General features: G+C 37.0%; 4 protein-coding genes and 1 pseudogene across 5 annotated transcripts; 3 read left to right on the top strand and 2 right to left on the bottom strand.

The window, feature by feature from the left end:
* Positions 1 to 42: 42 nt before the first annotated feature.
* On the bottom strand, positions 43 to 1,088 carry LOC104789560 (putative defensin-like protein 258). Its single transcript, XM_019242420.2, has 2 exons — positions 938 to 1,088; positions 43 to 298 (listed from the first exon to the last, which is right to left on the bottom strand). Exons 1-2 carry the CDS (start codon positions 993 to 995, stop codon positions 108 to 110), a joined length of 249 nt encoding a protein of 82 aa, XP_019097965.1. The 5' UTR covers positions 996 to 1,088; the 3' UTR covers positions 43 to 107.
* Positions 1,089 to 1,611: 523 nt separating this feature from the next.
* Positions 1,612 to 3,404, top strand: LOC104789556 (putative F-box protein At3g23950). 2 transcript variants are annotated; one of them, XM_087457563.1, is made up of 2 exons: positions 1,642 to 2,994; positions 3,065 to 3,404. In XM_087457563.1, exons 1-2 carry the CDS (start codon positions 1,793 to 1,795, stop codon positions 3,201 to 3,203), a joined length of 1,341 nt encoding a protein of 446 aa, XP_087313689.1. In that variant the 5' UTR covers positions 1,642 to 1,792; the 3' UTR covers positions 3,204 to 3,404. The 2 variants fall into 2 exon arrangements, with proteins under 2 accessions (XP_010513538.1, XP_087313689.1); XM_010515236.3 differs by having other exon boundaries at positions 1,612 to 3,404.
* Positions 3,405 to 4,070: 666 nt separating this feature from the next.
* Positions 4,071 to 4,888, top strand: LOC147949825 (putative F-box/FBD/LRR-repeat protein At2g05300 pseudogene; annotated as a pseudogene).
* A 13-nt stretch (positions 4,889 to 4,901) lies between these two features.
* LOC104789548 (uncharacterized) lies at positions 4,902 to 6,334 on the top strand. The gene is made up of 2 exons (XM_010515230.3): positions 4,902 to 5,345; positions 5,918 to 6,334. Exons 1-2 carry the CDS (start codon positions 5,118 to 5,120, stop codon positions 6,104 to 6,106), a joined length of 417 nt encoding a protein of 138 aa, XP_010513532.1. The 5' UTR covers positions 4,902 to 5,117; the 3' UTR covers positions 6,107 to 6,334.
* A 9,288-nt stretch (positions 6,335 to 15,622) lies between these two features.
* On the bottom strand, positions 15,623 to 16,090 carry LOC109132210 (uncharacterized). Its single transcript, XM_019243449.2, has one exon. It carries the CDS (start codon positions 16,006 to 16,008, stop codon positions 15,745 to 15,747), a length of 264 nt encoding a protein of 87 aa, XP_019098994.1. The 5' UTR covers positions 16,009 to 16,090; the 3' UTR covers positions 15,623 to 15,744.
* Positions 16,091 to 24,416: the final 8,326 nt, after the last annotated feature.

Raw genomic sequence — 24,416 nt, 5'->3', positions numbered from 1 at the left:
TGAACGTATGATTATTACCCTTGAAATTAATGCAAATGAGAGTAAAAGTCTGAAAATGAGTAGATAAATTTTATTGATAGAAATACATTAGAATGCGATTAATCCAATTAGAGGCAATCACATTTGCCATTATTGCAGATTCCAGCTCCCTTGGGACATCTTAAGTTACAATCAACATCTCTTTTGCAAGGTGGGGATTGCATTAAGGCCCTGGTGGTGCCGCCGTAGTTTGAACTTCCGGTGACAACTTCGAATTTCTTGTCAGCTCCTGTTAGCTCTCTTGCTTCTGATCCAATATCTATTCTTTCATCATTCATAGGGTTTAAACTTTTTTCTTTAGTAATAATATTTGTGGCTCTAAAGCTATAGAGTAATTCAAATGATAAACCAAGGTAACATATTTTAAAAGAAGTATATGCTTCCTCAGACCAAATGAATCAAGCCCATTAAATTCAAACATGAGATCAATGCAATATTCACCACTATGTTCAAGCTTTTCAAATTATAAAAAAAAAAAAAAAAGGATGTTGATGGATTTTTTTACTTTTAAAATATATTGATAAATTCTAAGGTTTCATAAATAAATTAGTTGAGAGTTTTTAAATGAACCGACAAGTAGAAATCTCTTAGTTCCGGATTTTTTTTAATAATAATTTAGTTGAAGGTAAAAAATGGATCCATCGATATTTGAAAGTGTTATTTGTTGAAAATTCCTCAAATATATATATATATATATATATATATATATATATAAGTTGCATATTAAAAAAGTTTTTGCTTTGTTCGAAAGGATGTGCTTCTTCTTTTTTTCAGTGCAAATGGATGTGTATATTATATAAAGTTTTATATCATAAATTCATTTAATTTTTAATTCATTGCATAATAAGTTGAGTTGGATTGAGTTAACCATTTTGACACTCCTAACTATAATACTTACCAGATGTGATAACCAAAATGAAAATCAAGAGTGAAAGCTTGAAAGAAACGTTCATCATTTGAATTAAACAATTTTAGTCTTGTGAAAGGTTGATCTTTCGTTGTAGTGTTTAACCATGTCCTTCATTCACATATATACACAAGCAAGTCTAGTCATGTCAAAGGATTTGAGGATTATTACATACCAAATGTTAGGGGTGACAATCTATTAGTATTACTTGTGAATCAATTTTACATTAATTTCTATGAAAAAATTATAAATTTTTTTACTGATATGTTAATGTCATTGGATTTTAACTTTTAAAAATAAATTTATTAAGTGCACTTATAATAATAAATTAAGCATATTTAATTAATAAAAACCAGCATAAATAGTTATGAATTTTACATTTAATAGTCAATCACAATTAAAAAGTATTTGATATAATGGTATCAAATTATATAATATTAAATATTAATAATTATTGTATTCACCTTTTCATCTTTCGTTTGATCCTATTTTTATTAAAAGAATTGAATAGTCACATAATATAAATCACAACAGAAAACTTTAGATTTTTTTCTCTTTATGTCATCTAATAAAGTTAAATTTATTGTGCTTATATATGTGTCAAACTCACAAATTTAATTCATTGACTAATAATAACTCCATAATTAATTTCCCCAATCAACCGAACCCACAAACCATCATCATACCACCAGCGGTAGCGGACACAACCAGATAATATAAAAACCAATAAAGTAGCAATGTCATAAACCCATCTCCTAGCAATTGCCAAGTATTGGAACCCCAGACATAAACCTGATGAGAACAAACTTGGTCGTCTCGGAGAAATCGAAGAAGAAGTGAAAAGAAATGGAGATTTTAGAAGTAACATTGGTCAACGTCTTGCTTCGTTGTCCACTGAAGGACATCGCGAGATTCAGATCAGTGAGCAAAGAATGGAAAACTCTAATCGATTCAGACTTCTTCAGAGATCTTTACATCTCTTTCAACTCATCTTCATCAACCTCATGGTCCATCATCCAAACCAACCCTCACAAACTCACTCTTGAAATCGTCGGCCACCATGGATGCGAAAGATGGGGACTTTCTCGTTCTCCAGGATCTCTAGTAAGTTTCTTTGTCGAGACGACGATCACTAAAATAAATGTGTTAGCTTGTACAGATGGGTTGGTCACGATTTGTGCAGAGTCTAGTGATGGGTCTCCGATGTATTACATTGGGAACCCTTTGTTGCAGGAATGGTTTCGACTCCCTCAACCTCCTTTTCGTAATTTTGAGAGATTGCGGAAGAACGAGCGGTTTAGTGAGAGTGGGTTGGTTACAAAGATGGAGAAGGGTGTAGTTGTGAGTTACAAGGTTGTGTGGTTGTTGACTCATGAAGGTAAAGTCCAGTTTATGATCTACTCGTCTGATACTGGGATGTGGGGGAGACAATTTGTAACTTGTCATCATACTGCTACGTGGTCTGGTCAGGACAAGTCGCTTGCGTTGAACGGGTTTCTTCATTGGCTTTCTAATCTCACTAGTTCTATTATCGCCTACGATTTCTTTGGAGGTCATAATGGTGTTGATGGTGGGTGTCATATCGTACCTTTCCCTGGAAAAGATGATGAGTTACGGCGTTTTAGGAGAACCTTTACAACCTCGGAAGGGTCCATTGTGTATTTCAACGAGTTCCGTGTGAATGGAAACCGCACGTTACGGGTTTGGAGGCTGGTCAAGTACACTGATATTGGTCCTGAGGACCAGTGGCAGCTCTTTTGGGAAGTTAGTTTGGTGTCTTTGATCGAGTTAGGTATTGATTATTTCCCTGTGGTGATGCATCCTTTGAAATCTGAGATCGTCTACTTGTGGAGCAGGAGCAACAATGGTCTGATCCTTTTTAACTTGAGGACAAAAGTGTTTAGTCTTCACAAGGAAGCTGAAGACGCTCGTAAGTGTATGGATGGTTGCGTCTTGAGTTTTAACCAGTGCAGGGAGTATATGAGGGACATCTATAGATACTTTCTCTCATCAGTTCAAACTGGTCCTAACCATCTCTACTTTACACAGTATGTTTTCCCACTTTGGCTGCACCATCTCCCTCGTCCGAATCCTACTTAGTGTATACTATGTTTCAAGTTTCAGCGACAATGAGTTTATTTTAAGAGTAAGAACAGACATGTGGGAGGTAAACTTGCAGAGGAAGACTGAAGGAAGTAGAGAAGAAGCTGGTGACCGAATTGTAGCTGACTATGGGCGTGATGTTATTGTGAGTTAGCTGTTAATAGAAGTTGAGTTGAAGCTCTAGAGAAATCTTCCTTCATTTCATTGTGTCATTACAAGGATAAATACTGAGATTATACATTTCATTCTTATCAAAATCGCATATGTCTAATGGTTGAAAAAGCAAATTTCGCATTCGAGTCATGATGGTAATAACCTTTCTATTCTATCAAAACAGCATTTTAGTGGCACAAAATAAGCTAACAATCAAAGATTTACAATTGAAAGGATGATTTCATATCATTGATAGCTAAACTCACAAACACACAATCATCCAACTAAAGATCAAGCACAATCATCTTCTTGTTATAGCCGCCTTTAAATACCACAAAAACAGCCAATTTAACTTGAGCACAACGAGTAAACTTAGGTAGTCTTTCTCTTTTACCAAACCAAACCCTTCGAGTAGTAGACCATGGTAATATAAAATGTCAACTTTAAAACAAAGATTTAGTGGGCTATGTTGGGCCTTTTGTGTAACTGAAACTACTTACATTAATCACACTGACACACGTAACCTAGAGAGTCGAGAAGGTTGGGGCAAGTGATTCCTAATTTCCACCGGCGAAATTACGATCTACAGTTCCGGCAAGTGATTCCATTCCGTTCGACCAAAACACTCTTAGGTCCTTCTTCTTCTTCTTCTTCTTCTATTCTGATTTTACCCATTTTTGCTGTAAAAATTATCTTCATGATAAAATTTAGGAAAAATATCTTCATGATAAAATTTAGAAAAAAACCCTAGCCTGACTTATAAGTCTCAATGATTTAGTTTCTCTATCATACTCTTCTTCTTACTCCTTCTCTCTGAAATTTGTACCATTTCTTACAGATTTGGTTGTCTGGGAAAAGAATAATACGAATGGCTTGTTCCAAAGGGTTAAGTACTGAGAGGTTGAAGGAAAATAAAATAAGCCAATTACCAGATGCTTTGTTAAGTCATATACTTAATCATCTTCCCACAGAGGAAGCTGTGAAGACAAGTGTTTTATCTACCAGATGGAGGACTCTCTGGCTTTTGGTTCCTCGTTTAAAACTGGACTTTAAGAAATTCCCAAGTTTTGATGCCTTTTTGAGTTTTGGTAACTGGTTTTTCGATTCCGATAGGGTTACATGCATAGAAAAACTCAGGTTATATATTGATGGCAATGCATGCATCATCCTATCTCACATCATGGATCGGTGCCTCGGTTAAGCGTAAGGTTCAGCGTCTTATGGCTGCTCACGTTACTCTGAGATGCCTATTCTCATGAGATGCCACTTAGTCTCTATGTTTGTGAGTCACTACTGGTGTGTCTAAGACTCTATAAGCCGACTTTGGTTGATCCTGAGCTTGTTTCTCTACCTTGTCTAAAGATCCTCCGTTTAAGTGATATTGTGTTTACCAAGGAGACCACTTTTGAGAGGCTTGTCTCGTCCTGCCCTGTGCTAGAATACTTAAAGGTTGACGTTGTATGGAATGACGAAAACGTCTATAGGGTTCATTCTCGGTCACTGAAGTGGCTCCGTTTAACACGACGACCTTCTTCTCTCCGGAATCTCCGGATTGAGTATTGTGATCCGGGAGTTGTGATTGATGCTCCTCTGCTGTGCTCTTCGAGAATGACAAGTTTGATTTATCTATCCTTTGTGGTACTGGCCAAGGAAAGACAAAAGTCATCCACAAGATTCTCACTTTGATTTCGAGGATCAGAGATTTGACAATATGTTCACAAACTTTTACGGTATACATATACATTAGTTTATTGATTTTATATATAACAAAACTAATGAAGAATGAAGATGTTAAAAAAAAAAAAAAAAAACAAAACAAAATGTATTGAATTATATATTTATATTAAAAACAAAACAAAAATGAAAGTGTTGACGGAACCGATAGAATCATCGAAGACACAGAGGCGGAGGAGCTATGGCGCCGCTTTATGTATCGGCATCGCTTACGTCGCCGTTGCCACTTCTCTCTCTGCCACTATATTCACCGTCGCTAAACAGAGCTGTTACCAAGTCTATTGGTTGCTCTTTCGTCTCCGTTCAACGCTTCCCTCTGAGCCGTAAGACGAGGAAGCAGTTGCAGGTGGTGTCTATGGCTCCTGAGGAAGAGAAGCTCACTCGTCGCAACCCTCTCGATTTCCCTATCGTAATTATCTCTTTGCTTTCGATTTACTTTTTAAAAATTTGGCTCTACAGATTCTTAGGGATTTCACATTGCTATTAGAGCCTCAATTTCGATATAGACACTTTGAAATTTCAGTTACAATTGTATTTGGATTCTTGAGTAAATTGAGATTGTGAGGCTATGTCAAGCTTTGATTTGTTTGACTTATCTTGTTCAGTGTTCATCACTTGGTAAAGCTATCACAGGTGTAGAGTTCTTTAGGTATGAATCAATTAGAGAGAAGCTGCATCTAGTGACAATTGTATACCGAGTTTTGTGTGTAACCTCTGTATCGATTTCTTGGTTCTTTGTTTGCAGTAATTTTGAGTGTAGTCAGTCAAATTCCACTTCTTGATTTCTGATTGTTATGTTGTCGTTGTGTTTCTTGATACACCATTCATGTCCCTCTTGATTGAAAGAACTGTATTTTTGGTTGTATATCGATGCACCAGTATTGGTGACTTTTCTTTTGGCTGTTTTGTTGAATATTTGCTCTATCATTTTGCTGGTCATTGCAATTATTTGTGCATTTGATGTTTGGGGTTTTGTGGTAGGAATGGGAGAGACCAAAGCCAGGGAGGAGACCAGATATATTCCCCAAGTTTAGTCCTATGAAGTCACCGTTGCCTCCTCCAATGCCTTACGATCCTCCGGAAGAAGATGATGAAGAGGAAGAGAAGAAAGAAGAAGAAACAGAAGACGACCCTGACAAGGAAGACGAGGACCAACCCAATAACCTGTAGTAAGAAAAACTCATTTCTCAAACTGTTGCTGTTGTTGTTATTGTTGTCTTGTCTTAGAAACCTTAGTGGATCTTATTTCACGTTAAAGAGATAAAAAAAAAAAAAAAGATATTGTCAACCCACAAAAAAATGTTGGTGGAAGCTTACATCTGCTGTAGTAGACTCGCTTTCTGCAAACGATTTTTTGAATGTATTCTCAATAAAGCTCCTCGTATTTTATTGTTTAAACTACATTTTCATATACGAACTACAGCTTAAACCGTAAAGAAGGTATTTGCCATGCTTATGCCTTATTAGGCATTGTTGGGAAACTAGTTTGCTTAAGGACAGAAAAATGTCTTTCTTTCAGCTTTCGGACCATGTTTGGTCTCTTCTATCTCGTTCAAATATGAAGTTAATATTGTTAAAGGAGTCTTTAATTTTGAATATATATGTTTTGATATGCTTATAAGACGTGAGTACATGTTTTGATGATAACTTTGATTCTGATTTTGGTCAATAGCTGTATGATTATGCTGACGTTGAAGAAAAATATATGTAATAAATCATACAAAATATAGTATCTCTTTAAAAGTGTGAAACAAGTAGATTTGATGATAACTTTTAGTGATCTTTAGCGGGGTTAGCCTTAAAACAAATGAATGATCAGAAAATCAAGAAACACTTGGTTGGTGTGTTAAAAGGTGAATGTTGTTTTTTGATATTAATTTGAACGTGAATGTTACATGTGCGTTTGGGGAAATCCACTAAGAAACAACAGTGCGGTTGTTTAGCAAAAAAAAACAACAGTGCAGTTAGGTGTAAATTGGATTAATTAAGTACATTGATGGGTCCAGAATAATGACAAGACATGGCTAGTCGTGTTTGACATGTTCTGGTTCTCCATGTCTTGTTTGTTTACTTCAAAATCGGGACTGTTAGTCTGTTACTTAATTGTGCCGACATCTTACGAGGTTTTCCCCATATACATAGAAATAACTGAACTTTCACTAACTAAAGATTACTAACACTGGAAAAAAATTATAATGGTTTGATTGGCGATTCAAAATCAGACACACTTTGCTTATCGAAATGGATATGATAGATTATAGAAACTGGAATTACAAAAAGAACCGAGGATTTTATTATTGGAGCTCCTCCCACTCTCCCTAGAAGACCTCACCAAATACTCGATAAATCCCTCGTACCCTCTTAGACATCTTATATAAGTGGAGACTCATGAGAACCCCTAAAAAAACCATAGTTACTTTACACTACCCATACTCAATTGATAAAACTTAGCAATTACTAAGAAACTCTTGGACCTTAAAGCCCAATGATTGTATCCTCAAAACCCATTGAATGTATCATTACCTCTGCCTTTGAAAACAACCTTGTCCTCAAGGTTGAAATGAGCAAGCTGTTTAGCCAACTCCTCTTTTGAGCTTCCAAGGATATCCATATTCTGGCCGCACGTCCCACTTCACCAAAACTACTTCATGCCCTGTCCCCGTATTGTCTTTGGCCACCAAATACCAGATACACTTTGCTTATAGAAATGGATATGATAGATTATAAAAACTGGAATTACAAAAGGAACTGAGGATTTTATTATTGGAGCTCCTACCACTCCCCCTAAAAGACCTCATCAAATACTCGATAAATCCCTCATACCCTCTTAGACATCTTATATAAGTGGAGACTCATGAGAACCCCTAAACAAACCATAGTTACTTTAGACTACCCATACTCAATTGATAAAACTTAGTAACTACTAAGAAACTCTTAGACCTTAAAGCCCACTGATTGTATCCTCAAAGCCCACTAAATGTATCATTACCCCTGCCTTTGAAAACAACCTTGTCCTCAAGGTTGAAATGAGCAAGCTGTTTAGCCAACTCCTCTTTTGAGCTTCCAAGGATATCCATATTCTGGCTGCACATCCCACTTCACCAAAACTACTTCATGCCCTGTCCCCGTATTGTCTCTGGCCACCAAAAACAATTTTGATTTGACTTGGAGATATCTCTTAAGGTGTGTCAGCCGTCTGTCTCTTACTTGTAACTGACATCTCTCATAGTCCACTGTGTCTTCAATTTCTCTTTGTGTATACTGCTCTGCAAAAGACAACACTGAGGTAGAAAAAATGATAAACTGTTCAAAGCTCAGATCTTCAGGTTGAAACCACAGCTTTAATTCCCAAGGTTTTCCTTCATCACGAAGACTTTCCCAAGCCTCTCCATTCTTTTCTTTATCTTTTTCGGCCATAGTGATTAGGTAAACAGCAAGAAAACCCATCCCCACCAGCATTACTTCCCTTTCTCGACTAACAGCAGCCACTCTGATTTTCAGCATTGTTTGAAATTTATCGGCAGTAGTGAAGGCTAATGAGACTGTATGCTTCTGTTTTGTTGAGACCTTCATTAAATCAGAAGTTTCCAGAGAATAATCATCACCACTCATGCAACCTGCACTAGAAACCAATGTAACCATCTTCGAGCTATCATCTTGTCTCCCATCTAACGCTTTCATACCTACATCAATTAGTTTCTCCATTCCTAGCAGTGGCAGCTGAATCAATTTGTTAACGTCGATGCAAACTACTTGTATTGTGGTAGCAATGGCAAGCTCTTTACCGAGCAAAGAAGCACATGTTCTTTCGCAATATGCAGTTTCCATCAACCCTTTGCCTAGTGGAGCTTCTTCTTCTGAATACTCATGCAACACACAAGAGTGAATTTTCCTGTTCTTCTTTCTAAACTTGTCTCTCTTCTCGCTTGTCAAGGATTGTTTCTTATCTACTCTCATCCTTTCCCATAACAGCTGTACACAAATCTTCTGCTTGTGCTTCTGCCAAACCTCTGTCTCTTTCCGCTAGTCCCAAACATCATCTCTTTGTCTGTTTTGACTCCCCTTATCAGCACATCAATGAACACTTGCTGAAACTGGCTGTCCCATTCCACAAAAAACGTGATAACACTACTTATCTTCTTAGGTATGTACTCTTGTTTCTCACGTGACTAAAGCATGTTAGCCCCAGTGATTCTCTTATTGTCCCAATTTTACGACCTTTGCACTTTATCTTCTTCAGACGTTGACGTTCCATGTTCAGCACCCTGTAGTTGTATTTAAGCTTGGTGAACTTGTTGTAGAATCTCTTCTTTTTCTGATCACTAAAGCCTCTCTTACAAAGATAGTGAAGAAGTGTATCCTTTAGCTTACGTTTGTGTTTGTCTTTGAACTTTTTCCTTTCTTCCACATCTTAGAGAATGTTTCCTTTCTAATGACTCTTTTACTTCTACTGAGCAGCATATTGTCGAGCAATTGGTAACAGTCTACCTGGTTCTGAATTTGCGACTTCTTCTTCTTAACCTTAATTCCCTACAGTAGAAGCTTATCAAGCACAACACAGCAACACTTTCTTTTACCTCATTTCCTTCTGGTGCTTTGACGTTTTATGGCTCTCTTCATCTGAGACTGAAATTTGAGGTTATCCCATATCCCTGATTTGTACTTACATCTCCTGAGTTTACCATACACCATATTTTTCCTCCTTAGCACTCTTTGACCTTTCCATTTCCTCTCCAGAACCATTAAATTGGTCTTTGTGTTCACTTTGGTTCATGTCCTCGTTTCTTCCCTCTTTTTTTTCCTCTAGTGATCTTCTTTTTCTGTCTTTTTTTCTTCCTGATCATTTTGTCGAACACTTGGTGGGCGTTTAGAGACATTGTGATACCTGTCTTGTTTGGCTTAGCAAATTTCTCCTCGTGGCTTACTTTTCCCTCTAACAGATGTGGGAAGTAGAATTTAGTATTCTCTTCTTTCCTCTCTGTCAACAACTTCAACAAATCTGTATCACCATTTGGTTCGAAACCACTTACAGACCCATCAAACAATGGCAACGTCAAGATCAACTGATCTTCTCCAGTCTCCTTGGTGCGATGTCCCTCTCGGCGCAATATCTGCTTTCTAAAGCTACCACTTCGGCAGAGATCTGGACGACTCTTCACAACACCTATGCTTAACCAAGTCGTGGTCACATCCTCCAGATCCGCGACCAACTCAAGCATTCAAAGAAAGGGACAAAGTCTATCGAAGAGTACTTTCAAGGTTGCATGGTGCGTTTTGATCAACTCGCCCTACTTGAGAGTCCTATCCCACATGAAGATCAGGTAGATTACGTCCTCGGTGGCATACCAGAGGAGTATAAGACAGTCACGGATCAGATCGAGGGTCGTGATACAACGGCCTCGTTGGATGTGATGCTTGAGAAGCTAATTAATCAAGAGTTGAAGCTTCAAACTTTGATGTCCACTTCCTCTGTTACCCCTGCTTCCCCCAACATGGTCACGCCCAAGAACAATAAAAGCAACCGAGGTCAATCTTTGTCTCGTGGTCACTATGCTTCGCAGCAGCAACCGCATCTTTCACGAGGCTCTCACGGTTGTGGTTACCAAGGTCGTTCCTATCAGGGACATTGTCAAATTTGTGGCACCCATGGACATAGCGCTCGTTGGTGTTCTCAATTTCAAGGTCGTAATTTTGTGCCTAACTACTCACCTTCATCGATGCAACCATGGCAGCCAGGAGCGAATCTTGCCATGCATTCCTCGCCTACCACCGCTCCATGGATTTGTGACACTAGCGCAACACACCACTTGACATCAGACCTTGCGAACCTGTCTCTTCACCAACCGTATAATGGTGGCGAGGAGGTTACTCTTGCTGATGGATCTGGTATTCCAATCACACACACGGGTTCTGGTTTACTTCCCACACCCTCTAGATCTCGTAAGCTTAAAGATGTTCTCTATGTCCCTAATGTGGCTAAGAATCTTATTTCGGTGTATCGTCTTTGCAATGATAATCAAGTCTCAGCTCATTTTTATCCTGCGCATTTTCAGGTGAAGGATCTCAGCACGGGGTCCGGTTGCTCCAAGGCAAGACTAGGAATGAGCTATATGAGTGGCCGATTCAACACAACACAATCACCACACTCTCTATATCCCCCTCACCAAAAACCGACCTCTCATTTTGGCATTATCGCCTAGGACATCCTTCTTTATCAGTTTTAAAGACACTTGTCTCTAAATTTTCTTTGCCTTTTTCCAATTCACCGCAAAAACAATGGTCGTGTTCCGACTGTTTGATTAATAAAAGTCACAAATTGCCTTTTTATTCAAACACAATATCCTCCATACAACGGACGTGTATCTCTACACGGACGTGTGGACATCTCCTATATTGTCTGCTGATCACTTCAAGTATTACCTTATTATTGTTGATCATTACACACGCTACACATGGTTGTACCCGCTGAAACAGAAATCTCAAGCCAAGGAAGTCTTTGTCGCGTTCAAAGCTCTAGTGGAGAATCACTTTCAACACAAAATTCTGACCCTTTTGTCTAACAATGGTGGTGAATTAATTACGCTGCGTCCCTTCTTGGTTGCTCATGGTATATTCCACCTAACGTCCCCACCACATACACCGGAACATAACGGTATCGCAGAACGGAAACATCGTCATGTTGTGGAGACAGGTTTGACGCTACTAAGTCATGCTTCGGTTCCACAAGTCTACTGGCCATATGTTCTAGTCACCGCTGTGTACCTGATCAACCGGATGCCCACTGATGTGCTAAATGGTATCTCACCATATGTAAAGCTCTTCAATCAATCTCCAAATTATCTGAAGTTACGTGTTTTCGGGTGTGTATGTTATCCGTGGCTGCGTCCGTATCGTGCAACAAAGCTTGAGAGTCGTTCCACACCCTGCGCATTCGTCGGTTACTCACTAACTCAAAGTGCGTATCTATGTTTGGATATTACGAGTGGAAGGGTATATACATCACGCCATGTGCAGTTTGTTAAACTGAGTTTCCATTCTCCTCCTCATCGTTGAGTGCATCCCGTGAATCCTCACCTGTGTATGTGTCCTCCCCACTTTCTGTCTCCTTACCCTCGCCTATAGCTCATTCCTCGTCGCCTCCGTGCTCGGTTCTTCACCCATCATCGCTGGCTTCGTCGCAAGTGTCTCTGGTGTTACCACCAACACCACCGTCTCCTCCGGCATCTGCGATTCTGACATCGCCAGCTACGCCGCCCTCATTGACACCATCAGAGTCTCGTTCGCCGTCTCCTCCGTCTGTCAACATGCCTTCCTCTCCTACCTTGAGTCCTCTCGAACCACCAAGCCCAAACTCAAGCCCAAGCCCAACAACAAACTCAAGCCCATCTCCACCACATCACCCAAGCCCAGATCCACGGGAATCATCACATTCTCCTACAATTTCTTCCTCGTCACAAAGTCGTGACTCGCGACCCACAACCACCACCCAACCTGAACCTTCATCTTCCACCATCGCACCACAACTTGCACCACAACCACACCAAAATATTCCACACCCAAACCAAAATGTTCATCCTATGACGACGAGGGCAAAGAATCACATAACCAAACCTAACAAGAAATTTAATCTCCTGGCCACCAAAACCCCTCTTATCCCCACAACCATGGCTCAGGCGTTAAGGGATCCAAATTTCCGAAAGGCGATGTCGGAAGAGATTGATGCTCAAATGCGCCATCACACATGGGATTTAGAGAAACCGCCACCATCCAAACAAGTGATACCCTCTAAGTGGATATTTACACTTAAATATAATCCTGATGGTTCTATTGCAAGGTACAAGGCGAGACTTGTTGCGAGGGGGTTCAACCAACAATATGGTGTGGATTATGCGGAAACCTTCAGTCCTGTTATCAAATCAACAACAGTTCGGCTGGTCCTTGAGGTTGCGGTCAAGAAGAACTGGAGCATACATCAAGTTGATATTAATAACGCCTTTCTCCAAGGCACTCTCACCGACGAGGTCTAAGTATTGCAGCCACCGGGGTTTGTGGACCCTGATCGTCCTCATCATGTTTGTCGGCTGTGTAAGGCGCTCTATGGTTTGAAACAAGCCCCGCGGGCGTGGTATCAGTAACTACAGACGTTTCTTCTCAACTCTGGGTTTACTGGTTCTCTCTCCGATACCTCCTTATTTACATACAAAAGAAATAATGACTATCTCTATGTCCTTGTTTATGTAGACGATATCATTATTGCCGGTCCACCCTCCTTGGTTCAACCATTCAATGTGTCCATCGCCGCTCATTTCTCTCTCAAGGATTTGGGTCCTCTTAGTTATTTTTTGGGGATCGAGGCTACTCGCTCACGCCAAGGGTTACACCTTATGCAGCGGAAGTATGTCACAGAACTGTTGGCTCGTACTAACATGTTTGGTGTAAAACCAGTAGCTACTCCAATGGCTCAGTCACCTAAGCTCACTCTTCACTCCGGAACACCGCTGGTTGATGCTACGCATTATCGGAAGGTCGTTGGGAGTCTCCAGTATTTATCATTTACTCGCCCCGACATTGCCTTCGCCATTAATCGGCTCTCTCAATACATGCATCAACCAACGACGGATCATTGGCAGGCTATCAAAAGAGTTATTCGTTATTTGGTAGGAACGACGACACATGGGATTTTTCTCCGCTCAGATTGTCCCCACACAATCCATGCTTACTCTGATACGGATTGGGGAGGTGATGTTGGTGATTGTTTGTCTACAAATGGGTATATTGTTTACCTTGGCGGCAGTCCAATCTCGTGGAGTTCGAAGAAACAACGAAGCGTAGCTCGATCTTCAACGGAGGCAGAATATCGTGCCATCGCCAATGCTGCCTCTAAACTACAATGGATTTGTTCTCTTTTATCGGAGATGGGAGTCATGTTACCGGTTGCACCAGTTGTTTACTCCGACAACATGGGTGCGACGTATCTATGTGCAAATCCAGTCTTCCACTCTCGAATGAAACACATTGCACTTGACTATCATTTCGTTCGTGGTCATATACAATCTGGTGCTCTTCGTGTCTCACATATCTCTACACATGATTAGTTAGCTGAAGGCCTTATGAAACCACTTCATCGTTCACGGTTCCAGGAGCTACGCAGCAAGATTGGCGTTAGACATCTGCCTTCATCTTGAGGGGGGATGTAAAGGAGATTCGTATCAATCACGTTAATGATGATAGGATGTCAATCCTCTATATATATGTAAAGAAATATATTGTGTATTTATTCCTATATGAATACCCTAGTCTCCACTCCTTGTATAAGTACTCCTGTTTATACTTCAATGAGAATCATCCTTCCATATTATTTGATACACTTTGCTTATAGAAATGGATATGATAGATTATAGAAACTGGAATTACAAGAGGAACTGAGGATTTTATTATTGGAGCTCCTCCCACTCCCCCAAAAAGACCTCACCAAATACTCGATAAATCCCTTTTAGACATCTTATATAAGTGGAGACTCATGAGAACCCCTAAACAAACCATAGTTACTTTACACTATCCATACTCAATTGATAAAACTTAGCAACTACTAAGAAACTCTTGGACTTTAAAGCCTACTGAATGTATCCTCAAAGCCCACTGAATGTATCAGATCAATTGCTTTGGCGGTTATGGATCAATTGCACGGTTTGACGAGGTGGTTGGAAGCAGAATGTTTAGCGCTGGGATTTGTAAACAACTATTGGTGACCATACAAACCATTTTTAACATCATCATCAAGAATCATCAAAAATACTCAATATTTTTGTTTACTTCAAACTTTTTGAAGAAGACAAATTCCATGACGGATCATTTACAAGACTGGTGGCTAACACTCTCCTTGTTCAAATCAAACTATATAACCCCTTGTGGGTTTAAAGAGCTAGCCAGTGGGCCAAGTTCTTCCTAGTATGGTTAAAAGAAGTAAAAACAAATAAAACGAAAAAAGACAAATTTCTTTATGCAAACGCAACGGCAATTGCAAACGCTTTCTTTTTTGCTATTGTCATTATATGTATCACTTTGGACCATTTTGGTGTTAGTATATTACTAGGTTAATACCCGCGCTACGCCGCGGATGTTGTTTTTAGATTTTACTTGTTGATCAACTTGTCAAGTAAAACATTAGCTTACAGGTTATTTTGGCATTGAGTTTGTTTGGTTCTTTTATTGAATCAATGAATTCTTGTATGTTTTATGAGGGGAGCTAAATGAGAAATAATAGCAACTTTGATGCATTCTAGTTTTTTCTTGTTTAGTTTTTGCATGTTTTGTCATACTTCTATATATAATCCAATATCTTTTCTCTACATATAAAGAATAAAAGATCAATAATCGTTGCATCAAAAACTCTAAAAATATCAAATTTAGGGGAGCAACGAGATCATGTTTTTCAAGATTTCACAATTCGACCAAGAACTGTAACAATTTGAATCATAATAGATGATGAATTTCTCATAGAAATTGAAATTAGGAGGATTCTCTCATAAGCTATGGATGGAGCAGCCGGAGAATATTCCGACTTGTATCGCTAGTTCGCTACGAAGCCTTATCCCAAATCTCAAGTCTCTTCTTTCTTCAAGAAGCTCAAACTTTGCAAGTGAACACTCTTTTTTTTTTTTTTTTTGCATTTCTGTAAGCTGAATATTTCATAATCATGATTCATACATAAACTGAGAAATCATAGAACAGTAGACATGTTCTTTTATTTTGTTACAAACGTTTACAAATACGATACACAAAGCAACTCAGAAATTTGAATATTTACATTATAGAAATGATCTCTCGGAGTCGGAGGAAATTAGAGTTTTTTTTTTTTTATGGTGGTTCCAGCCATGGACGACGAGGCGTTTACCGCAAGTGGAACAGAGATGGCGATGTTTGCCTTTATTAGAGAGAGGAACGAAGCAAATTCTCCATTGGCTATTAACGTCAACCACTTGAACTGCTCCGCCGCAATACGGACACGCTCCAGGAGCTGCGTACCTTCCAATCACCCTCTCGTCTTGATCGCACACGAACACCAAACACATCCTTCTTCTTCTTTCTTATTTTCTTGCTCGATCTCTCTAAACAAAGTCAAATTATGCAATCGTTTCTAACGTTTTTATTTTGTTTCCTCGTAAATTAAAGGTTTCAGTTCAGATGATATTTATAAACATATAATATTATTTTCTAGGTTTTTAAAATAATTTTAAGGGTGATATATAAGCAAAATTATAACTGATTTGTATTAATATTTTAATTTTATTGGTTACTATTTTTAACTAATGTATCAACATCAGCTTTAGTGTTGAGGCTAATATGTCAATAAGAAATGAGAAACGTTCTACTTTTATTGTATTGATTCTTGTGTTTGATTATTTTAAAACCTTTGCGCGATCTCATGTCGCTGACTCAGCCAGATATTAAACCAGACACACATGCAAAACTCCTTCGAGAAGTGTAGCTCAATTAGACTATTTAAAGCCTTACGTAAGTATTTGTGGCTCAGAGTCACTCGTGTCGTGACGCTATCTCTTTTGGTATTTATTATTTTTATGATCTTGAGACTTGAGGTAAGCCACATCGTGTGCCGATATGATATGATATATGCTTCTTAACCATTAATTAAATTATTCTTTTTTTATTTTTTCTCAAATGTTACAAAATCTGTAATTCATTTTTTGGATGAGTACTTGGTTCCACGCACCCAATCTATATTTGGATTTTCTAACAAATTTTTTTATTATTTTTGTAATAGTCCAAATCTAAATAACTTTTTGCTGGCAAAAATAATTTGAAATCATGAATTATTATTATTATATAAACTTCTATAAATTTGATAACGACGTACAAAATCTTTTATTTGGTCACTTGTTCTAGATCATATTATTCACGAATATGAATTGTCAATATGTCTATTTCACATTTTGTACGTCGCTCTCAAACACTTTGTCTTAAAACTGCAATTATTCGTAGACAGAAAAACATATTTTCGTTGGCAACAAAAAAAAAAAACAGCGATTATTCTTTGGTAGAGAAAAAAAACCAATGCAATAATTATAGTGTTGTGACAGAACCGGGATAGACTGTATTATTAAAATTCGATAGACGTCATAGTGGAATTAATAATAGAAAGAGTTCAGATTTCTCTGTTATTTATCTTCTTAGGATTATATAAACGATTACAGGGGGATATTTCTGAATATACAAATGATGTAATTTTTAACGAATCAGGTTTTAGTTCAACAAATAAGAAATCAGACGAATTACTTTCAGTGAAAGCACTATCTATTTGCTTTAAATAATTTAGTTATTAATTAAATATCATGCGGAAACATAGTAGATTAAAGGATGACGAAGAAACATAGTGTAAAAAAGTTAGTAAAAATGTAGAATGGCGTTCTTTATGAAACAAAGATATATTTTTTGAATAACCTTCTTTGTGAAACAATATATATATATATATATATTTATATTTACGAAATACAATGAGTTTCGTAAGTTTTAAGTAATAATATCTTAGTTATAATAGAAATCTTATGATTTGAATTTTTTGTTTTAAAAAAAGAAATTGTTAGTTGTAGTTTAAGTTCAAAAAAAATTGATTCTAATAAATGGTTTCCTCCGTAAGTTTATGGTAGTACAAAATTTTCAAATGAGCCATTTCATTTTCTCTACTCAATAGAGATGTCCATGGAGCTTGCCATCACTCTGTGTATCTGTCTCATTTGAGCTGAAACCAAAGCGGTAATTAAGACCAAATTTTGATGGCCACACTTGTCGGAGTTTTGTGATGATTGTATATCGTTTTCAATGCCCATGGTTGATAAATGGTATTTGGAATCATATCTTCTTTTATTTGACGAGAAAATTTGTTTCATGTTCTCTAATTTTCTAACTGTATATTTTAAAATTTTAGAATTTTTTATAAATCTTTAAATTAAAATTAATTGGCAATAATTGGTTTATGCCTTTTATATACTATTTAACATTTTTTATATGTCATTTTTCTCCACACATATCTACTCAAAATAAAGGTATTTCTAACTGTTTATATAAATAGAAATATATCACATCCCATAAAGGTATTTAAACTGTTTCTAACATGATACAAACGGTAGTTTAAACTATCAATTAATTGGATGATCAGACTATTTTTTCAAAGAAATTTATACGATATTATGGATTCAAACTTTTGTATCATGTTAAATTATTTTAACTTCTACCTTAAAATCAATTAACAACAAAGAATTCCTACCAAAAAAAATTAACAACAAATAATAACTCATATTTTTAACTATTTACTACTCAAATACCTTTCCATCTTTTTCGATGTGGGAGTTTTTTCACATTTTAATATACATTTTAAATTGTAAATACTTTATATATATATGATAAAATTATTTAAATTAAAGTATAAGTCTAAGAAGATTAATGGTCCATCCCAAACTGCTCGATTGTATACATGATGTATGGTTTGTAGAGTTTTGTATAAGTTATATATTGGGATGGGGACAAAAGAAAAAAAGAGTTTTAAACGAGCCAAACGACACGCCTGGCCATACGAACACCCACTCTATACCTCCATATTCTTAGCATCTCTCTGAAAAGTGAAAACTGATTTGTATTCTTACTTTTGTTTTATCAGATGTATTAATTTCATGTTTCCAACCAAAATTATAATTTAATGGTACATATCCATTGAGACTATTCAATTCTTTCCTTTTCTTTTTTTTTTAAGCTTGCAGTACAGAACAAAATGAGATGACCGCCGTTCAAATGTACTTATAGTTTGAAACATCATTTCTAGTTAATTTTAAGTAAAGATACAATAATATTAGAAAATAATCACGTTTTCTGTACAACCTATATACATCTTTTATATATAACCCTAGCTTATTATTTTTTTTTTTTTATTTCATCCACGTAAGTTGATATCGGTTTTGAAATACTAAAAAGGTTCAAGTAATTAAAACACAAAATCTAGTGTAGTAAATTTAAAAATCTTTGTTGATTCGATTTCATTTGCGCTCAATGTATATTATTATTCATGTTCAAACTTAGCAAATCAAGTTTTTCATCACTAGGAAAGATTTTGAGATATAGGTCGATCGTGATATACAAACTAAGTCCTTGGATGACTTTGGGTTATCGTCAGATGGTATTCTAGTCTTATGTCTATCATCAAATCATTCGTTTCTTCCATTTAAATAAAGTCTTATTAGTAATTTTCTTCTTTCTATTGCATTTAATTTTTTAAATCGGTAATGTATTTATATGAAATTGATTTCAAAGTTCAAACATGTTGCAAAACCAGATTAATGGAGACATCAACAAACGAAGATAAATTTATGTATATCATAGTGTTTCATAATGGTATATCAGGGTGGGTAATTGCGTTTGACCATGCATGCTTTTTTCTTGGATGGTCTTTTTCAATAGGGATTTTGAATATAGGTTTTGCAGGGTTTAAATCATGACACTTAGTTTGGTAGGCTCGTTAAGTGTGATAGTCTATTTGCAGGCGCATAGTTAGCAAACTATACGAAATCGGTAATAGGTTTATCGGCTCATCGCATTTGTATGATAATTTTTTGTCTATATTGTCCATTAAAGTACACTTTTAAGAAGATAGGTAAATTTGGTAATATAGCTACACATAAGAAGTAAGAAGAGTACAAACTCTGGGTTTATTGGCTTTTATTTCATACCGTTCTTACAATTATATATAGCTATAGTATTTTTTTTTCATTTTTTCAAATACTATTACTTATTTTTTAATGTTTTTTTTTTGATAGAGGGTCTTTTGTATTATTTTTTTGGACCCAGTTGGAGCGTTGGTCCAATTTTTATCACAAATATTTCTTATTATAATTATATGATCTTCACATATATATTTAATTCATTTTTATAGTATTAAATAAAATTTTAGTTTGTTCATAAAATACATTTTTCTCTCTAATTTTTTTTTTAATTATATATTATACAAGAGATTATAAACAATCAAGGTTAGACTTTTACTATATAAAAAAACTATTGGAGGGGTGTATTCAACTTGACATTTTAAGTGATTTGTGTAAAAATTACAAATCCTATGTTATTCAATCATGAATTTTAAAAGGTCTCATGAAATCCACTGTTATTCAACTGATGATTTAAAAAACTATTTTGAAATCCACTGTTATTCAAAACAGTTTGTGGATTTGGATTTAATAAGTTTTAGGGATTCTGGAGGATTTTGGAAGATTTTGGAGGATTTTGGAGGATTTGTTTAATTAAAAATACAGAAATATAAATCTCATGGTTTTATGTGGGATTTGAAAGAATTTTACCATAAATCATATCAACTCTCCTAAAATCTATCAAAATTCCAAATTTTCTAAATCCCATCAAATCCTCCAAAATCATTGTTTCATTTATATACAGAAAGAATATTCCATTGTGAATAATGTAAACAAACAAAAGAACAAATTTCTGAATCGTCTATTTATGTACTGTTACTTTTCAACAATGTAGACTAATAATAATTTGACAAAGAAAAACAATTTACTCGTTTAATTTCTTGAACTTTTCAAAATAATTTTAGAGTAATGCCATCGATATGATGTGGACAGGTAACCAAATTATCACGTCTACAGTTTTTGTTTTCAAGTTGTTGACATATATAAAAAGGATTTGAAAGCAAGGTGATGAATTTTTAATTATTTTTAAGAGAAAATGTTTTTTTTTCTAACTACATACTTACTATTAAACAAAAAGATACTCCACGATTCGTAAATTGTTTAGTATGGATTGGACTAAACAAACATGCAAAATGGGTAAATTAATCAAAGTGGTGTAGCGGCTCTATAAATGATAGAAGACGTTGCACTCATCCGGACCGTTGCAAGTAGTATCAAAACTCAGCTAACTGTCGAGTCATATGGGTTCACATTGTATATAGTGTAGTATTCGGGATTGGTAACAATACTCAAATCTCAAAAAGAAATGGGCAGTCGCATTTGGAAAACAAATGTATATAAATAATAGATTTCACTACCTATATGACCAATAATATATAATATATAATATATATCTGGAAGAAAAAAACTCAAGTTCAATTTAAGTAAACTAACATAAAATGAAGGATTGTTTTCCAAAATAACTATTCTAGTCGCAATTTTATACACATTACCATTGATCTTTAAAAAATGTATGTCAAACATGCTAAATCAAAAATAATATACATTATATTCCCTCGTTATAACATCATCGTTAAAGTTTGCAAAATTATTAAAAATAATATATTATATTAAAGTCTTTAAGATTAAAAAGTTAAAAAAATTATATATATTATATTAAAGTTTTTTTTTTCCAACCAAACATTAAAATTAAAATATAACTCCACGGTTGGTTGTCCAACCCGGAGGATAAGAGTTTACAAAGATAGTTTCAGAAAGTAAAGATCTTGAAAAACGAGCAAGACAATCGGCCCACACATTTGACGTCCGCGGGATATGGTTAAGAGTAAAGGAGAGGTAAGACAATCTGAGGGAGCTAAAATCATCCAACAAGTTAGAGAAAGCTGGTCAATCATCAGGAGACTGCACCATTGCAACTAACTCTGCACAGTCTGTCTCAAAAAGATGACAATCAAGACCCCCCGCCAGGAGACACTCCATAGCCCAGATTAATGCTTGCAACTCCGAGTGTAGCGGAGAAAGACCACGCCGAAGACAGCGAGTTCCCAAAGATAAAGTCGTCTCTTGGCTGCTACAATACCACCACCCCAACCCCACAAAAGAATCAGAAACTTTCCAGGAACCATCTATCTGACATCAAGGGGTGGGGTCCCGTACCTCCAAAGGTGGCGGTGGGTGTAAATATCCTGCAGAGAAGGACTTGGCCTCCTCCCACAATAATTTGTCATGCTCCGCCTGATTTAAAATATATGTGGGCTCTGCTTCTATTCCCTGAAAAACTTTTTATTCCTGTCTTTCCAAATGGACCATACAATCCAGGGTAAGCGGTAGTTTAAATTTGAAATCCCGGACTGGGAGGCTGCCCGCCAAAAAATGTAATCCAAATTCGTATATACGGGGCCGTAAGGAAATCCTTTCGGGACCAGCCCAACGGGAGACACCTCCCAAACCCGCCGCAAAAGGGGGCATTCGAAAAGAGCGTGATTAATAGTCTCTGCCCCCCGACCCACACCGCATACACATTAATAGTCTCTGCCCGATCGGACTGAATACTTTCCCGATTTGGTATAATGCCAAATCAAACGATTCGGTTTATATGATTTACTAACCGTCATACTTCGAATGAACGCAATATCTGCCGGATCCATGAACTCCTCGAGAATAGGCAAATGACATTCCCTCGTGACTGGGTTAATTAAATGATTAACCATCAAATTAGGATGCAATAACCTCCCTCTACCATTAGCAGGGCGCGGCTGATGATCCGGTATCCATGGATCACGCAAAATCGAGATACTACAACCAGAACCAACCGCCCACCGAGCTCCCTGCTCCAGTAATCCTTTAGTTGAAAAAATACTCTTCCAAGCGAACGAAAGAGAGTAAGGTTTTGTGTCCAATAGAGGATGTTTATTCCTAAAGTATCTACCCCGCATTACCCGAGCCATTAAGGATGTGGGAAATTGAATTAACCGCTAGTACTGCTTAGCCAGCATCGCATCATTAAATTGCTCTAGAGCTCGAAAACCCAACCCTCCATCACATTTGTCTTTACACAATTTATCCCAAGCAACCCAATGCATACCTCGAGCCTTATCATTAGACTTCTACCAAAACCTTGATATAGAGCTCGTGAGTTTAGAAGTTAGCTCTTGCGGCAATTTGAAACAGGACATCACATGGGATAGGAGTGCTAACGCAACTGATTTAATCATAACTTCTTTACCTCCTTCAGATAAATATTTTGCCGACCAACCATTTACTCGTTCATCCAAACGATCATTCACATAACTAAAATTTTTAGTGCGGGAACCCTGTAGATTTTCAGGGATACCCAAGTAAGAGCCCATACCACATTCTTTCGAAATACCAATAACTGTATTTAACTGAGCTCGCAACTCTAACGGCACTTTCTTACCAAAAATGATTAAAGATTTCTCCAAATTAAACACTTGTCCGGAAGCTTCCACATAATTACCTATTATTTCCATTACCGTGTTACATTCAGCCTCCTCAGCTTTACAAAAAAATAGACTATCGTCCGCAAACAACAAATGCAAAATCGGGGGACTATCCCGAGCGATCTTAATACCCGTGAGTCTCTTCTCCCATTCCGCCTTCTTAATATTCACTATTAAAACCTCCGTGCAGAGAATAAACAAATAGGGTGACAGAGGGTCTCCCTGACGTAAGCCCCGCTGCAGAAGCACTTGGTACGACACAGAAGAAACACACCAGAGGATCCAAGAAATCCATTTCCTGTCAAAACCTAACTTAATCATAACCGCTTCTAAAAAATCTCACTCCACGCGATCATAAGCCTTACTCATATCCGTTTTAAAAGCCAAATAATCCGAATTACATCGGTTATTAGTAGACAACCCATGAAACACTTCCTGGGCAACGAGAATATTATCCGTAATCAAACGACCCGAAACAAAAACCGATTGAGTTTCCGAGACCAAAGATGGTAAAACCTGTTTGAGCCTAAAACATAGAACTTTCGAGATAATCTTATAGCTAAAATTGCATAGACTAATCGGCCGGAATTCTGACATACGCTGCGGGCGATCCACTTTAGGGATTAGACATATATTCGTTTCATTTAACCGTGGATCAAAACGACCCGTTCGAAAAAACTCTCTAACCAAAGCCACCAGGTCCCCTTTTAAAGAGGGCCAAAACCGTTGGAAGAATAAGACTGTCATACCATCAGGACCTGGAGCTTTCTTCGGGTGCATAGCAAACAAAGCTTTATGAACCTCCGCCTCCGAAACTTCTCTTGTCAAGACTTTGTTCATAGCATCGGTAATAATTGAAGGAACCTCCTGAACCATCTCTGAGATGCCACTCACCTCAGATTTCTTAAAAACGTCCTTAAAATAACTTACGGCAATCTTTTCCGTACCCAAAACAGACTCGTCCCAAACATTGTCCGAACCGAATAAGCCAACAATCTTATTCTTCACCCGCCGTTGTTTAGTTGAAGCATGGAAAAAATTTGTACTTTTTATCGATCGCCCGGATTTCCCTCTGGGTAATCGTGTCATCAATTTTTGCCTCCTGTAAAACCGCCTTCAAAGAAGAAATTCCTGTTGGACCGGAACGAATATTATTCTTTCGCCAACAAGAGATCAAATTTATACAGTTCCGTAATTTATCCACAAAACCCGGTATCCGAAAATTATTTGTACGACTCCACCCTGACTCGACTGCCCCTGATAAACCATCCTTCCCCAACCAACGCTTATCAAAACGGAATTGCCTGCTATGTC

Source organism: Camelina sativa, chromosome 1, assembly GCF_030686135.1.
Source record: "Camelina sativa cultivar CO46 ecotype springtype chromosome 1, ASM3068613v1".
Taxonomy (NCBI): Eukaryota; Viridiplantae; Streptophyta; class Magnoliopsida; order Brassicales; family Brassicaceae; genus Camelina; species Camelina sativa.
Note: the sequence above shows the minus strand (reverse complement) of the source record. Positions and strands in the feature narration are given on the sequence as shown.

Coding starts and splice junctions, on each gene's coding strand:
- LOC104789560 (XM_019242420.2), bottom strand. CDS start 995: ATGATGAACGTTTCTTTCAAGCTTTCACTCTTGATTTTCATTTTGGTT. Junction 299..937: donor CATTTTGGTTATCACATCTG/GTAAGTATTATA, acceptor ATGAAAGAATAG/ATATTGGATCAGAAGCAAGA.
- LOC104789556 (XM_087457563.1), top strand. CDS start 1,793: ATGGAGATTTTAGAAGTAACATTGGTCAACGTCTTGCTTCGTTGTCCA. Junction 2,995..3,064: donor AACCATCTCTACTTTACACA/GTATGTTTTCCC, acceptor CTATGTTTCAAG/TTTCAGCGACAATGAGTTTA.
- LOC104789548 (XM_010515230.3), top strand. CDS start 5,118: ATGGCGCCGCTTTATGTATCGGCATCGCTTACGTCGCCGTTGCCACTT. Junction 5,346..5,917: donor ACCCTCTCGATTTCCCTATC/GTAATTATCTCT, acceptor GTTTTGTGGTAG/GAATGGGAGAGACCAAAGCC.
- LOC109132210 (XM_019243449.2), bottom strand. CDS start 16,008: ATGTGTTTGGTGTTCGTGTGCGATCAAGACGAGAGGGTGATTGGAAGG.